Below are 17,849 nucleotides of genomic sequence, written 5' to 3' on the forward strand. Positions count from 1 at the left end.
GAATGAGGCAGAGTTGTGTAAGCTACATACTGGAAATTGTGTAACTAAATTAACAAAATGACCTCATTAGAAACTGGTCTATCCAATAAGCCAGGTTGATCATCAAAGGAGCATTAATAAAAGTGGCTCTAATCTATTTATCATACAAAGCTTTAAATCATCTGGGAAAGAGAATGTAAGCAAAAATTACTGTAATTACTATTGCTGGAAGGCTTAAGTACTCTCTTCCAAAGGGATGCATGCACATTTTTAAAGTAATGAGAACAGGGAGACACACTGTTTTGAAATGTTTTTCAACAAAGACTAAATAAATTCATCCTGCCAACCACAAGTCTGTAAAACAGGCAGCTGTGCACAAAATGGATTTTAATCAAATTCAGATGAAATCACTATTTCAAAAGTATTCAAAGAGCTATTGTCTAGAATGTATTAAGAAGTCCCACAATATAAATGTTTATGCCTATATTATAACAATGCAGAATGCCACATAACCAAGAATGTATGCGTCTATTTTTTTCTGATTCAGAAACTCATTACAGCCGAGATGTCGTTATAGCAGGCTGAATACTCAGACTCTCATAGTTGCTCCACTCTAGGGGTGCTGTAGGCTTAGAACTCCTGAAGAAACGAGCAGAGGGAGCTCCTAGGATTGAAGCCACAGCAGAGGGAGCTGCTAGGATTGAAGTCACAGTGGATAATGGCACCAACAATACTCCACTGGCTTCCACAGGCATCACGACAACCTTAATACTTACTTCACAGAGAGTAAATCAAACTCTCACACCCAGGAACTATATTTTATCTCAAGGTACAAAGTATGCTTAGGTGAGAGAAGTGACATGCTGAATCTGAATGCTGCAAGCTGCTTCTATTATGTGGTACAATCTGAACATGATCCTCATTGTGGCCTTCTTAGATCATAAAGCAGACTGCAGAAGTTATAATGAGTGATATGATTTTTATACGATGCTCATATCTGCTCCATGTTCCATCTCTGAGAAATCCTAAAGGCCATGATTTACAACATGGTGGAATTATGCTTCTGTACCTGTGCGAATAAGCACATCTGTCTAATATTTAACACTCTGTTAAAATTATGTACTGTTTATTTATCACTCCATTCTTCCTGACCATGGCATCCCTCTGCTGGCATCTTAAAATCTATTCCCTCTGCCCTTCATAATCATTAATTGTTTTTCTTTCTTTCTTTTTTAACTTGGACAAGACTATTGCAGTATAACTCTTTTTCTTATCAAGAAAATATGAGAAAATACTGGATGGAACAACTTGAAAAAAGGAATGCAAAATATATTAGTTTTAAAAAGTTAAAAAAATAAAAATAAATTAGGAGAAATATTATTAAGATATTAGAAAACTATCATGGTACATTTTAGGAGTGTTTGTTCATGAGGGAAGATGACCTACCAACCAAGATAATGACAAATTAGTGACTATTTTTAATGATGTCCTCATCAAAGAGTTAAAAGCCTTTAGGTATAAGGTAATAAGGTATTTATGTGTGGGGGTAGGGGTTGCTTCGGAAATGAAAAACATTAGAATCCAATTGCCTCAAAAAACCTCCACTGGTCAGAAGCACACATGGCTGCAGCCACCAGTCTGTGGATCGTAACACATTCTCCAATTCCCTGTCTTTTCCTGTTCATGTCTGCAACACTAGGTAGAGGAAAATAGGTGGGAATGTAGACCCAGTGTGGGTAGCTTGTCATTTCCTCCGTCAGGGGAAAGAGGGAGATGAGCAGTTCCTGGCCAAAGGAAGATGGTAAAATTCTGTGTGTGTTAAGCTTTGACACCATCTCCGTCATTGATTAGGAACAGAAATGAAGAAGGCACTACAACATTTATGTTGCACTTATCCAAAGATTTGACCAGAATAGAAAATGCCCCTTCCATGCCACGAGAATCACTGACTCACTCAGCTGCATCCAACGTCCACTGAGAGCTACTGTGGGCTAAAGATGGTTTGGCTGAGAGTGGACGGAGGGTGGGCTGAGCAAGACAGAAGCACGTCTCCTTCCTTCTGAGAACTCTAGATTTAGGAGAACACACACCTGAGAGGGGAGAACAGTGGCGGAGCACCTAGGGTCAAGTGAAATTAAAAACAAATACAAAATATGTAACCTGATAGGATTTTTGGACAGAGGGGGACAGAGAGGAAAGGGTTGATCAGAGGAGCTAGAGACCCTGAAGAGCACAGTTTGCAGCCTCTTACCTAGGAGGAGGCAGCTGACTACTGGGTGGAGCTTCATGGAGAGAGAAGCTCCACTCTGGGCAGATGCAGCAGGGAACTCGCCTGAGAAGGGAGGCCAGCAAACTGACCAGCTGGGGCCAGTAGGAGACCTCGATCAAAGGTTATAAGTGGTGGCTGGGTGAGATGCCAGAGGAAGGTACCTCTAAGGGGACTATATAGTCGACAAGACAGCAGAAAGAAGCCACGAGAGAAAGTGAGACTCTGAGATAAAGAGACTTACAGGATAGAGAGACAAAAGTTCTGAGAAAGAACTGGAATATGGTGGTGGTGAGGGATACGGGTTAGGTGGAATAGCCACAAATACACCAAGTGAGGAGCTGAAATCGCAAGGGTTAAAAGGGAATCATCAAGAAGTATGAAAGGAGGAAGGTAAAGGCAATTAAGTGAGGAAGAAGACACTGCAGGGCATGCATCACTGTCTCGATTCCGCATACCATGGTGATGGGAGGACACGTTCAATCCCTGGATCCTCACAGGAAGCTTGATGCATCACTAATGTGCTCTGCTACGTAACTATCCTAATCACAGCGGAAACCAAGGATGTCAATGAAGGTCACTGCTAGACTGGGCACTTTTTCAGGCAGCACAAATTAGCCTGCTGGAATCCAGTAGGCACAGACAGATTCCAAGCCACCACACTATAAATCGACATGAAGACAAACAATCAGAAATGCTTTAATCACCTCACAAATAATGAAGCAGGCACAAATTTACAAGCCTGAGTTTCAAGAAAATGAAGCAAGGTGGTGATAAAGATATTTTATTGGGGCTCTGCTATTAGCTGTTTTTATTTTATTGTAGACATTTAAAATATTTACATTTTCAATTTTAGAGGTCTGCATTTTTCCAGTTCCAATTCAATTAGCTACACGGAGATATTCATATTGCCTTGACTGTTTTCACAATGCTTATTTTATTAATGATCTCAAAAAACATGTAGTGCATCTTTAAAAGTCTCCTCCTTAGAGTCTTGTCAAATGTGAGATTAGCCAAAGAGCCTCATCTTGAGAATTGAAAGTAAGTTTCCAGACCTCAGGTGTGACATTCTGACTGCCTTGAAGATACAATGGGGTGGTGAACAACTGGACATCTGGGGCTTCCTGAAGGTGCTCAGGTGGACTATTTCTGGAACCCACTGAAGGTTTGAGTTTCTGTAAGAAGACTAGTTCTACTGTTGACACATTTTTCTTTTCTGGAACAACAACACACCTGAATTCACTTAAAGCATGGCATTTGATCACATCAAATTGTGCACCCGGAGGAGGTATGTTTCGAGATCGAGTGCGTGGATAAAAAACACAGTCTTCTTTCACCAGTGCAATGTGGGTGTTCAGAAGGACTAGTGACTGGCACTGGTCATGGCCAGACTCACCCATGACTTTCACTGTTGTGTAGAGCAGTAACTGAACTTCGGCCAGGGAAGGGACATTGACTTCCATATTTCCATGAAGAAAGTAAATCATGTCAACCAAGGTAGTCTGGAATTTGGATGACACCTGAACTCCATTTGGCAAAACTAAATCAGGGATTTCTGTTTTCCAATCAAGAGAAAGCTGAACCAGATCTTGCTGGAGCAAGGGATGATTAGCGCAGGCAGCGGCAACAGGCTCTGGCATCAGGACACACAGGAGGTCACGACACAGCTGTTGAGAGAGGTATTTGTTGTAACTGAACACAGTGAGCAGAAGACCCTCTGCAGAGCTCAGGAATCGAATACTCTGTCCACCAAAGCCAATTTGAATCTCCTGTAGACCAGAGAGAGGTAGAGCATGAAAAATGCTCATTGAGCCGAGGAGATTATCTGACAGGACCAAAGCATATAAAGTTGACTGAAGCAGGAGCAAACACGCTGGTTGAGGGTCAGGTGCTGTGCAGGCAGCAACAGCAAGCCAGTAAATACCTCTGACTTCCTTCATGTTGCCCAAAGGTTCTGGTAGAGAACAAGTCACATGCCTAAGAAGGTCTTTTAAAGGGCACTCTTGCAGTTTCAGCATTTGGTCCGGGAATTGCACAAGGCTCTGCTTAAATGCAGAGCTCTTTCTAGCATCTTCATATTCAAGGCGAAAAACTGAGCTTGGTGAGGAAACTGGTAAACCTGTAGCTGCAAAGACAGAGGCCCGGTAAGGCGCCGCACCCTCTGCTGGCCTCAGGCTCCCTGCAGCTTCGCTCTCGCCGCTGCCAACCCGAGCTTCCGGAGAATGAGATTCTGTTGACTGCATGTCAATCTTCAAGGGCATGTGTGGGGCTAAGTGCTTCAGAAATGGCAGGCTTCTGACGAATGTTGTTACCTGTGAGGGGAGCCCCCTCGGGGCACACAGATTCCCCACAAGCCTGGCTTGGCTGATCACCTTTGTGCCAGCCTGAAGCAGGTGACTGCTGGTATCTTTATAAAGGTCTGAGAACTTGTGGTAAAAATATCCCAGTCCATTGTTTCCTTCTGTTCTGATATTTACCAGTGACTCCGATGAGCTCATTTTTTTAGCATCCAACTCTTCCTCACCTTGCTGCTCACTATAAAACTCAGAGGCCAGTACGCTCTGCGGGGCACTGCAGGATGCTCTCTCCTCATGGGAAATGCCTTCAGACAGAACCAAGCAGAGCACCTTGCCTTGCCTGGCCTGCTTGCCTCCACTATTTATAGACACTTCTTGGGACGTATGTTGCAGCAAAGTCCAACTGGACTTGACTCTCAAGCCGTGTTTATCTTTATGAGTCATCAGCTCACTGAAATTTTCTGACTGACTCTGAAAATCTTCTGCATCATCGGTGTTACTTTCGTTAAGAAAAGAGATTTTAGGTAGATTAAAACATTTTGGTTGAAAATGGCCAGCATGCTCAGGATGACAATATTTGTTTTCACTGTCCTGGAACACCTCAGGTACTGAGGACTGATCCCTCTGCTGGTGAGTTCTCTCTTGTGATTCTGAGGAAGTTGTTTTAGGGCCTGAGACGCTCCACAGCATGGGATGATCCCAGTGGTCTTTCTGATCCACCTCCCTCCTCTCCTCTCTAATGAGGCTGGAAGTGTCAGTGGCATCTCTGGGCAGAAGCGGGTCAAGATACCATGCTGGGCAAAACTGCCTTTTCTGTTCAAGGTGTCAAAAAAAGTTGAAATGGGGATGTGGTATCTCTTTCTGTGATTCTTTTGCACATGATGATTCTTGTCATTGGTTTCATTGGGTAGATTAATTCAGAGGTTAAATAAAAAGCCTAAGCCATTTGTATTGATACATGATTAAAGAATCGATTATCTGATTCATACATAGAACATCAATTTTCCATATTATATATATTATAAATCACTGAGAATTTTGATAGAAATACTTTGTATGGGATTGATCCACAGTACCCACGTCTTGATCTAATATTTCATTTTCCCTACAATAAATTCCAAGCCCTCTGATTCAATGTTTAGAAGGTCAAATTTAGTTATGAAAATAAGTGCATGATCATATGTCCAAAATGCAATCAAGGCAAACTTAATGAAAATCAGATGGCAAGGCCAAAAGAAATGCCCAAGTGTCCTAACCCAGGTTACATTTCTCTCTCCTTTTGGTTTGTTTCATGGGAATCAAATGTTCCCATGAACATTAATAGTAATTATCATTACTCTTATCTACAAGTCATCACCATGGAAGGACTACTGTGCACCTGCTATGTGCCAGGTACTGTGGACACAAAGAAATGAAAGCCAGTGTCTTGCTCTGCAGAGGAGGGAAATGGCTATCCAGGGGAAGATCACATCATTACTGGATGACTGGCAGGAGGGTGTGGCTGCGGCCAAAGTCAGCTCAGCCTCTGTGAACATCCACCTCTTGCTGTCTGTTCAGTAATGTATGGACACCATCTGGAAAATTTCCATCACCTACTATTTTTTGGGGGTTGATTTTTTTAAATTTAGGAATATATGGGAGGGACATGCCTCTCAGTGGAGGAAAATACCAGTGAAACCTTACAAATTGCATGCCCAAATAAACCTTGGTTTGACAATCCACCAGAGAAACAAGTTAATCAATCAAGAGTATTTCCTTTGTACTACTGCCAACTCACAGTCTATAAAATGGACAGGAGGAGTACTGAGTTTCATTTCCAAACCCCATATCTGATTCTGATTATATAATTCTGCCTTTTAAATGCAGACCAAGGGAAAATATACTATTACAAATGAAAAACTGGGCAAAGCTCCACCACAGCTACTTGCCATTCAAATAAAGTCAAAGCAGTTTCAAACTACAGGATTCCGTTTAATTTTAAGTCCATATAATAGCTTGCCTTCCCTATTAGCCATTAATCTTGCCGGGACCTCAAAATTCTAATTATGCAACTAGACATTAAGAAAATGTAATCACATGAGCATGCCATAATTTAAGGCGACCCTATCAATCTGAAAAATCATTACCTACCTCATATTTTAGTTTACGTTGAATGGTGCCATTGTGAAGTTTCTCATTATCCTGAAAAGAAAATAAAAAGCCCTCTATATTAAATTATAGCAAGTTCATGGGGCGGGGGACTGATTCGATTACAAGTATTTATGGGAATGGAAATCTAAATAAACATACTTGTCATTCAACAATGACAACCCTTCTATATAATTTACATCCCCAAGATAAACATGACTCTATTGATTCATCTGCCATCAGAGAACTGAAACACTTACTCCTAATCTTAAAATTCTAAGAATAATATTAAAAACAAGATCTCCTTAGGGCATTTCTTAATTTGCAAGATAGAAATGCATTGTCTTTATTTCAGTATAGACTTGTCACAAATATGTATCTTCTAAAAGTCAAAATTCTATTTATATTTTGGATAATTTACAAAATAAATAACTATGGAAATTGGAAGTATTTTGGAAGAAAACAGAAGAATGTTGCATGTAGAATTAAAAAGTACTTTAGACTTTATAATCACTTAAAAGTTGTCACAATTACAAAATTATAAAGTTACTCCTGAATTACTGAATTAATACTATTTATAAACTGTTACACTCTGCCCTAGCAATATTTAATATTTTTTTCTAGAACATTCCACATCTGAATTTTCTCACTGGAAAACAAAAGACCCCACCACTACCACCAAAAACTTATCTTCAAGGTCATCTTGAAAGACAAATGGGCTGAGTGCAGTGGCTCACACCTGTAATCCCAGCACTTTGGGAAGCCGAGATGGGCAGATCACTTGAGGTCAGGAGTTTGAGACCAGCCTGGCTAACATGGTGGTAGAAACCCTGTTTCTACTAAAAATACAAAAATTAGCCAGGTGTGGTGGCAGGCGCCTATAGTCCCAGCTACTCGGGAGGCTGAGGCACGAGAGCTGTTTGAACTGGGAGGTGGAGGTTGCAGTGGGTGCCATTGCACTCCAGCCTGGGTGACAGAACAAGACTCAGTCTCAAAAAAAAAGGAAAAAAGAAAGATGAATGAACGTGTTACTTCGTGTTACTTGGCTCCTTCAGCTTACCTTCATCGTGTCTGCAGATGTACTGCAGCCTTCACTAATCACACAATGCAAATCCTGAAGGCGTCTTTGGACTTCTTCTTCAATGTAAGCATTGATCCTGTAACGCAATGGAGATGGAGTAGATCTGACACTTCTAACCACACAGGACATTCTGAGATCCTCTCTTTACTATGCCCTTCACAACAGGGAGCAATCTCCTTCTAAATACCAAACCTAACAACAACTTGAGAACTTCAACACTTTTATTTTTTTCAAGAAATCTGGTGCTACATGTTCACTATCTGGGTTTTGCCCAAATGAGGTAGAACTGAACAAGTAATAGAATATTGGGAATGGAAAGGAGACTAAGTGATCCCATCCACGTCCTTAGTGGAATGCCCGCTGCAGGATGGAAGAAAATCAGTCACTGGCTTCAGAAGGCTCTGCGGTCTCTAATCTGATGCCAAGACAGAATATTTCATTCAGAGCCTTGGGTTCCTCATACAGAAAAGGATAATACAGATGATAGTTATTTCTCACATCTCAAGGTCATGTATGAGGATTACCAAAAAAGAAAAAAATAATAAACAAGAAATGGACATGCTCTCTACAAATCTTCCTCATTCAGATTGAACAGCGTCTTGCATACTTGTATTCCCGGTCTGTCTCATCTCTCCAAATGGGTTCTCTGTACCTGGCCAGCAAGACCACATCGTAAAGGTCTCTACCTTCCAAAATGCCTAGGACAGGCCCAAGACAGAGATGAAGCCAAACACCACTGACTTTTGAAGCAGTGTCAACTTATTATCTGATATCTCATAAAATGTAGGTGAAGTTGTATGAAGCAAAACTATCAGCCCTGACCACCTCAGTGGATTTTGGTCTAATCTCTGGTCATTCCACCTCAATGTTTTTAGGTCATTCCACCTGGAGGAAACAGAGAGACTAGAGAATTTTATCTTCATCGAAAATCTTTCTAGTGGCAGAGACTGCCCAAATGGAAGTCATTCTGTTCTAGACTCCCCTCCTCCAATTCTACAGGTACTGATTAGATGGATTATTATTATTTTTGAGACAGAGTCTCGCTCTTGTCTCTCAGCCTGGAGGGCTGTGGTATGATCTCGGCTCACTGCAACCTCCGCCTCCTGGGTTCAAGTGAGTCTCCTGCCTCAGCCTCCCAGGTAGCTGGGATTACAGGCACCCGCCACCACACCCAGCTAATTTTCATATTTTTAGTAGAGACAGGATTTCACTATGTTGGTCAGGCTGGTCTCGAACTCCTGACCTCAGGTGATCTGCCTGGCTCGGACTCTCGAGGTGCTGGGATTATAGGCGTAAGCCACCATGCCCGGCCAGATGGATTATTTTAAATTAAGTGGTTTCCATGTTTATATGTTATCACATTCACTAAATAAATAAGTAAATCTGCATAAACACATGCATAATCCTGCAATCATTTCTATACTACTGACCACAGAGAAAAGATTTTCTAAAACGCTAGGCAAAGAGATTAAAATTTTAGGTAAAAGAGCTCAAATAAAGCACAATGTTTCTCTTTCAATATTGAAAACAAAATTGTGTGCTACTGAACATGAGTGAAGGCCATTTACTATTTATCACCCCTGATATTCACTTAAATTTGAAACTAACCCTGTGGGATATGAGGCTCATGCCATTCTGAGTACATTTTGATATCCAAATATATATCTCCTAATATCTAGGGTTCAAGACTGCCCAATTTCAAATGCTCCCATGTTTAAATGGAGTGAAGAAGGGTAATCATTGTTTTCTTACAGGCAAAGAATAATTAAGCTGGTTTTTCTAAGGGCTCTAAGCCACAGAGCAATACACAATGCCACCTAAGTTGAAAATCACTTAACTAAAGTAACATCAGATATAGATTTATTATACTCACAATCATTCTGAATATACTAGTAGTTTTTATAACAAACTTCATCTATTTGTAATCCATGACACATAAATTAACTGTCAACACAAGGTCCTTCTTCTTGGTACAGTTAATTCTAGGTCTTTGTTTTTGTCAACCTGGCCTTGCCTCACTTTGTGCTGGATGAGCTGCTTTCCCTGCAACTTTTCATTCCACCCTCTCACTCAAATCACACTTGACCCTTGAACAACACAGGTTTGAACAGCACATGTCCACTTATATGTCAATTTTTTCCAATAAATACAGCTGGACCTCCCTATTAGTGGTTCCACATCCACAACTATACACAGATTGAAAATACATGGAGGGCAACTTTTTCCAACCGCAGGTTCCAGAGGGCTAACAGGTGGACTTGAGGATGTGTGGATTTTGTATCAAAGAGCCGTCCTGAAACCAATCCTCTGCAGATATCAAGGGACAACGGTACCTGCAACAAGATTCCTTGGGTCTGGCTAGCCAGATCTCAAGTCCTTGATTTTCTTGAAATGACCCCTTACCCTACCACTGGCAGGCCAATGGCAGATGAAGGCAGAGCACATCTCAAGCACGTGTATTACTTGTTGCCCTTAATAGAGCCCTCCAGATACAAAGTAGTTCAACAGAGAAACAATGAGTCCTTGAGTCACATCAAATGAGAAGCCTGGAATCACTTTCATGTCCAGTACCTGGCATCCATGAGGGGAACCAGGTGTGATTTTTCAGCACTGACTGGCAAGCTGGAAGAAGCCACCTTCCCCTCCAGGGTCCCATGATGACCTTTCTGAACACCATCGACCTCATAAATCTTCTGTTTCAGCTGCTGGATTTCATATTTCAACCTACACAGATAGGAGCCACATATTCATTCATTAATAGTATTTCCCAAGCATCCTTACTGTGTGAGACATTGCTTTAGATAGCATGGGGGAACAAGATCTGTCCTCTGTGTGCAAAGAACTTTACCTTCTAGTAGAAAAGGTGCCACATGCCCATAAGACAAGACATAAAGTGCCATGGGCCACAAGAAGGGTCCAGGACGAGCACTGCAGGCATCCAGAAGGTAGAGTAATTTTGACTACCAAGAGCAAAGATCTCTCTACTGTGCTCCAAGCAAGTCCTAGAGGTAGGTGTATAGGATTCTGAGGCCTCTAACTCCTGCTTCAAAAAGAGTTGGTTGTGGACTACACAGCAGGGTTCTGGTAAACACTTACGTTTGATGAAAAAGATCTATGTTTTAAAGAGTTTTAAAAACCACCAATCTAGGAGAAATTTCATAGCCATGGCAGTTCTAAGTTGAGTCTCCAGAGGCCAGTGGGAATGTTGTCATTTGGAGATGACGGCAGAAGATTATCTAAGTGCAGAAAGCAATATAAGCAATGGGGCAAGGCCATGAAAACCAGGCATCCACTTTGGGCTAAGGCAGAGGGCATGGGAAGCGGAAGCAGAAAAGACAGGCCTAGAAAAGTAGGTTGAGTTCCATGAGAAACTAAAATAAACCATAAAATTTACCTCCAGTGATAAGTGATACATCTATATGAGGTCAAATGTGTGTAAAGTCATTCTCCCACCGGCCCAGGCATACTTGAATCCAGCCCCATCAGGCCAGAGGGCCAACCTTGCCAGTGAGTTTGGCCCCAGGAAGCAGGAGACTGCAGTCCACTCACTGTGTGAACTTGGGGAAGTTATTTAAACACGGGTCTCAATTTCTTCATGGATCAAATGAGAGCGTCAACTAATCTCCCTCAATTCCTTCAGCTCTAAAAATCAGAGATTCTGGCTTCAGATGCCAACATACCATGATGCTGTCAACCCTCTGGTGTCACCAGCAGCAATTTGACTGCTCTATCTTGAACATGAAAGCCAAGTTCTGAACTTTCAGAAATGGATCACAGGGTCATGAGGGTAAGCACTCATGGGACCCACACGAGGCTGTGCCCAGTTTAACTCAGCCCTTTCTGGGTCTATTGATTAGCAAGTACTTCTAGAGCATCAATTTGTGGAACACACAGTATTTTCAAAAGACAAGACATAAGCAAAAAAAAAAAAAAAAAAAATGATGTCAGAGGCCTGGTGGTGGCCAAATAATTGGGGAGCAATATTAATAGGGTATCATCAATGGCCACAAAAAAAAAAAAAAAAAAAAGAGCTGGATGTAGGCAGGCAATTAGCAATGTTTACAGTTAAGAAAACTCCTGCTGGGGTTGTTGAGAACTGTCCTTCAGCACAGGGCCAATGGCCAGTGGAAAAGACTCCACAGAGCAAAGGAGGGTTTGAGAGGTATCCTGAAGCCTGAGTGAGATTTATATGGGTGGCAAGGGACAAGCTGGCCTTCCCGTGTGGCAGATACATGGTCAGAAGACTAGAGGGCTAAGTGGATCAGAGATGGGTGATGAGATTGAGATCTGACTTGCAACTCTGCCACTTTCTAACTGTGTGACACTCATCCCCAATGGTTATACAACCACTGAAGGCTTCAGCTTCCTCATGTGTAAACTGTAGACGGTGGCATCCTTTATTGGAAGAGTAAATGACAATGCACACACAGCATTTAAAGCAGGATCTGAGGTACAGAGTTATTCTTCATGGTTTGCATCATGACTATTATCATCGTCATTGTTAAAGGACTCTGACAAGAACACAGGATTAAGTGTGAGTATTAACAACTTGCCTCTGTTATCCCTGCTATGGTGATGGGAGGTATTTCTAGTTGGGTTACCTGATCCATGTCAATGGGGCAGCTGGAATGAGCAGGTGGTAGGAAAAAAGGCAGGAAAATGGATTAAACCTGGTTCATAAAGCACTGAGAAGGCAACGGGAGACCCAAGTTCAGGACACTGTTGTCCAGTCTGGTTCCACATGAATTTAATATTTCACACTTGTGGAATTTTACGAGGGGCCAAGTCAGGCTGCACGGTGAATCCTGGCTTAGCCATGAGAACCCTGGGAGAAAATGAAGCACAACAGAAATTCCCATAGAAAGTTGCGGGGGTATCGCAGTCAGAGCAGAGAGCCCGGAATCCGTCGGCCTGAATTAGGACTTAGCTAAGTCTATTTCATCAAAACTCATGAAGCTAACAGCCCCCTTTACTTGGCTTCTGAAGGAACACTCACATTGTGTAATCACTTCCGTGGAAACTGCAATACTGTGTCTGCTATTATACAGTATTAATACTAAATGGCCAGGTGACAAAAGCCAAGGACATCAAGCTAAAAGCTCATGCTGCATTCTTATTGCACACTACAGGCTACAAATTGAGAGTGTGCCCTCCACTACTTTAAATTTCCTGGGGCTGGATCTTTGTCTAGCAATTTCATTTACATAACATACCTGCAATCATTTTCTTAAACCTCCAACCTGTTTCTCTGAAATAATAGCATTAGGGTTTTTGATTGTTATTTTGCTGCTGTTTTGCCTGAGGGAACTACCAGACAGTGATGGTAAATGTAATCCATAGCATAAGCCAATCATTTGAATGGAGGTTGCCCTGACCTTTTCAGGCAATGTGATGGGTGAAGCTACAGTAACACTTCTGAGTAGGTCTTCCATGTTATCAGCAACCAGCCCCATGCATCTGCTAAATGCCAAGGTGGGGTCTCCTGGCCAGTACACTGGACTTCTGTTGCAGCCCCCTTAGGAGGTGCTGTGGTTGGGGAGAGTACTGCGGAGAGGGCAAGGTTTCATCTCTCCAATCTGAGCTTCAGTTAAGATCTCAACTGAGCAGGGAGCGGTGGCTCATGACTATAATCCCAGCACTTTAGGAGGCTCAGGTGGGAGAACTGCTTGAACTTAGGAGTTTCAGACCAGCCTGGGCAACACAGGGAAACCCCATCTCTAAAAAAATAAAATACATAAAATAAATAAATAAATAAATAATAAATAAACACCCAGGCATGGTAGTATGCACCTGGGGTCCCAGCCACTTGGGTGGCTGGGGCAGGAGGATTGCTTGAGCCCAGGAGTTTGAGGCTGCAGTGAGCTATGATTACACTACTGCACTCCAGCCTGGACCCAGAGCAAGACCCTGTGATCTCATCCATCCTCTTCTTGTACAAGTGGTGACACTGAGGCACAGTGATGAAAGATCCTGCCCAAGGTAGGAACATGCTACCATCTTGATAGGAAGGGGCTGAATCAGGCTATAAATTCCTCTTGCAAGTCTCCAAATTGGGTGATGTTTGCATCACCCAGGTGGCTGTTGGCCTTTCTGTGAGTCTTATCATCATGTCTTCAAGGCTCCAGAAAAGGTGCCCTCAAATTCACATAATACGCATTTTGAGAACTTATGGGCTGGTAAGTACGGTGACAGAAAATAGGTGAAGGAAGATAAATATTCTTACCTTACAAGACAAGAGTGCTAATTTCCTAGTTTTATTTTTCACAACAACAAAAATACTATCAGTAAATCACCAAACATGTTCTAATATCCCACTGTGTTCAGAATTATCTGGAGTTTTGTTTGTTGGTTCGGTTGACTGTTTTATAATGCAGAGTCCTGAGGCCTCCTCTTAAATACTGTGACTTAATAGGGGTGGGAGAAGTACTGATTTTTTCATTCCCAACAGGTTGCAGAAATCAGTAGCCTGTATGCAAACCATGAACCCAGGGATGATACTTATTTCAACAAGTGCTGGTCATGGAGAAGACGTGAAATCATTAGCAAGAAAGGGCAGGGAAGCAGAGATGGAAAGAGGTGAGGGAGGAGGGAGGAAAATAGGGAGAGAAGGAAAGAGACAGGGAGCAAGTGAGAGAGGGGCAAGGAGGGAAGGAAGAAAGGGGAGGGAGAGGAAAGAGAGAGGGCAAAGGAAGAGAAAGGAGGAGGAAATAGATGCAATGGAAGGGAGAGGAGGGAACTGAAGGGGAAGAAGAAAGGGGAAAGAGAGGGAGACAGAAAGGGAGATAAGAAAGAAGGAGAAATCAAAGTGGAAACTTTCTAGTCTTGCATTTATCAAAATATTAAACCATGCATATTCCATAGGACAGTGGGATAATGTACATGGGCTTTGCTTTTGTTCATGTGTTTTTCAACTCTGGGCCAACAATTCTAAAAGAAGGACACTAAGGAGAAATACAAGAAGTTTAGGAGTACTTTTCTCAGTTCTGGCAAATATAAGCATTTGCCTATGTATTAGAGAATATGAAGGCTAAAAGAATAAGTTAAAAAAAAAGGATAAACACAACATGAGTGAAAAATGAGCACTCATTTGGCACCCACTGTATGCCACATCCTTCCTTCCCAATCTCACCTCTCCTGGTCCTTCTCCAGGGCTTCCTGCTCAGCCTCCAGGCTAGCCTGGAGCCCTGACTGCTCTCTGCTGCCACTGTTCAGACTGGCAAGTTTCTGCCTCTGCTCTTCAATCTCCATGCCCAGGGTGGAGCGCCTCTGCAGCGCAGAATGTCTCCTCTCCAGCCTGGCCAGGGCCTGCTCCAGCGCCTCTCTCTGCTGCTTCTCTCTGGACTCCAAAATCTCCTTTTCCTTTTTCCTTACTTTTTCCTCCTGACGCGCAATGTTGGCAGTGAATTCAAAGGTGGCTTGGAGCTTTTGCAGCTGGCTTGCATTGGCCTGGTACTGTGCAAGCTGTTCTTCTTTTTCTTCCATTTCCTTTTCTACTTGATAAAGAGTGTTGTCTAAGCTGAGAGGGCCTCCGTCAAGAATTTCAAATGCTCTCTGCTTTTCTTCCAACAGAGCTGGCAAGTGATTCTGCAGGAGGTACTGTAGCTGGCGTTCTTTATATTGCAGCCTGTACTCCACTGGCTTTATTTTCTCGAAATCTTGAGCCACTTCCGTGACATTTGTGACACTCTCATCATGTTTTTCCAACAATCTAGATTCTTTGTCATGTTCACATTTTAAACACTCTAGGATCTCCTGTTCTTCTTGGACTTCTTTTTTCAGGAGGTCTTTCTGCTGAACCAGGTCCTTCTCCAAGTTCACTAGCTTGACAAGCTGCCTTCTCTTGAATTCGAAGAAACGCAGTTGAGCCTTTTCTAACTCCTCGCCATCTTCATCCCCTCCGGCACGAGCCTCCTTCACCCGCAGGAGGGATTCCCGAATGCCTTCCAGGTCCCTCTTCTCCTCTTCCACCCACTGCACCTCCCCGCGCCGCAGGAGCTGGATCATCTCCTGCTTCTCTCGGAGCTGCTCTTCCAGATGGGCCACGAGCATGACCTGCTCCTTCTCCTGCTCCTCTAGTCTCTTTTTTTCCAGTTCAAGCTTGGCATACTGTTCATCTTTTTCCTTTTGGAGCCGGTCCAGTTCTTGAAATATCTGAAACTTCTCAGCCTTCTCGTTGTTGTTGAGTTCTTTGAGTCGTTGGAGTTCTTCTTGGACGCGGAGGAAGGTCTCTTCTTCTTGTCTCTTCTTCTGCAGCTCGATTTCCTGCTGTTCCCTCAGCCTCTCCTCTTCAAATTTTTCCTTCTCAGCAAGTAAATCCTTTAGCTTGTTCTCGATGTGGAAGCTGCGGCGTTTGAGGCTCTCCTCCTGCTTGCGAATCTGGAGCTGCACGATTTCTGTCTCCTTGCGCTGGGTCTCCACCTCCTGCTGCATCCGCTCCAGTTCAGCCTTGTCTGATTTCTGCTTTTCCTCCATTTCTTCTATGAGTTTCCTGAAATGCAAAGCACTGACTGGTTGTTATCTGATCATTGTTCAAATGTTGCTCTAACTTTACTGAAATGTTCTGAAAATGCACATACAACCAGGTCAAAGCCTCCATTAAAATAAAAAAAGAAGAGTAACTGCTTTCCTTTAAATTTCCAGCAGCATCCTGTTTAATTTTTTTTTATTTTTTAACTGTCCAACATATCACCTGCCTATTCTCCTGAAGTGGCTTCTGATATCATTTCTTTGTAGAGCGTATAATCATAATGTGTTATGCATGATATAATTCTAAAAGGCCCCTGAGCTCAAAGAGAAAGAACCATGCCCAATTTAAATTAAATGTGAATAACTTTATTCAGCCCAATGACTAAAACTCAACAGAAGTTGTTACAAGACAACATTAAATAAAAATGCTTATGCGGTCCTCATCTCATTGGGGTCAAATATCAAAGTCATGATAATCGACAGTTCATTGTTCCAGCTAAAAAATACATACTATTTAGCATTTAATCACTAGTTTGGGACAAATGGTGATCACCAAATGGTCCAAAATGTTAGTTTATTAGTGCATAACACCGAAAACAACTGGAGCCTCCATTGGAATATACAAAATGCATAATTTTGCGGGCTGGTGGGGAGGTGACATGTTGTGTTTTCTGTTGGAGAACAAATGATCTCCACTGGGTACTGTACCGAAGTTTAGGGTTGGGATGGCCTCCAGAGGAAGAACACAGAGTTAGAGCAGGAATACTGGGCTTCCACCTCCTGACCCACCAAACGTCTATCTTGGATGATGCTGGAAACTAAGCCAATTTATTTGTGACATTTAAACTCCAGGTCCTACTAAATAAACATTTACTTTGCAGATTTTCTATAGCCTTAGTTTTTACTCTGACTGTCATCTTTGGTCTACGTCTTGCCTGGTTAAATAGGACAGGAAAAACAGAAAAGGAGAAAATACAGTTTTATCAGGTAAAGAATTATTTCAGAACATATAAAGAACTGCCCAAATCAATTAAACAGCCATTTCTCCCTCCACCCTGCCCCCCCATATACAAAAGAAAAGTGAGCAAAGAATAAGAAAAGCAAATTATACATGGGGAAATACAAATGGCCAAACAATATCAGGAAAGATGTTTTAAAAGCAGGCAGGTAGAAGGAAGGGAAATTGTCATTCTTCAGGCTTTTTAAAAACTCAGGGGATTATTATTAAGAGAAGATCTACTTTTGATTAAATTTAAATGAATACATTTTGGTGTATTAAATTTAATTGGTGTGTTAAATTTGCCTACTGACTCTATTTCCCATTTCTCATAAATATTTGAAGATGAACATTTAAAAAAATTTAAACTTGAAGAAAAACCAACTACTCCAAAAAAAAAAAAAAAAAAAAAAGACCTGCAGTCATTAGACATGTAAATAACAGACACAGAGCAAGAGGGAAGTACTGAAGCAGACACAGATGGCATCAGTCCAGGATATTAACACAGGAATCCAGACTACAGGAGTGTTGAAACTTGAACCCCATGTGACTTACCTTTTACTTTCTAATTTTTCAAGTTCTTCACGCTGTTGCCTCTCAAATTCAAGTCTAATAAAATCAAATGAAAATGAGTCA

The 17,849-nt window shown here is 42.1% G+C and overlaps 1 protein-coding gene across 6 annotated transcripts in view; it reads right to left on the reverse strand.

The window, feature by feature from the left end:
• KIF16B (kinesin family member 16B) overlaps positions 1-17,849 on the reverse strand; it is a 302,297-nt gene that overhangs the window by 94,495 nt on the left and 189,953 nt on the right. For 2 of the 6 annotated variants that reach the window (XM_019017553.4, XM_019017552.3), the window contains 5 exons: positions 17,769-17,822; positions 14,880-16,238; positions 10,322-10,474; positions 7,730-7,826; positions 6,673-6,723 (listed from right to left, as the gene is read on the reverse strand). In XM_019017553.4, coding sequence (XP_018873098.2) covers positions 6,673-6,723; positions 7,730-7,826; positions 10,322-10,474; positions 14,880-16,238; positions 17,769-17,822 — 1,714 coding nt within the window. Of the gene's footprint in view, positions 1-2,928; positions 5,356-6,672; positions 6,724-7,729; positions 7,827-10,321; positions 10,475-14,879; positions 16,239-17,768; positions 17,823-17,849 lie in introns of those variants that run through there. The other 4 variants (XM_055373559.2, XM_055373557.2, XM_055373555.2 and 1 more) reach the window with 3 other exon arrangements.

The sequence above is a fragment of the Gorilla gorilla genome, chromosome 21 (genome assembly GCF_029281585.2).
Source record: "Gorilla gorilla gorilla isolate KB3781 chromosome 21, NHGRI_mGorGor1-v2.1_pri, whole genome shotgun sequence".
Lineage (NCBI taxonomy): Eukaryota > Metazoa > Chordata > Mammalia > Primates > Hominidae > Gorilla > Gorilla gorilla.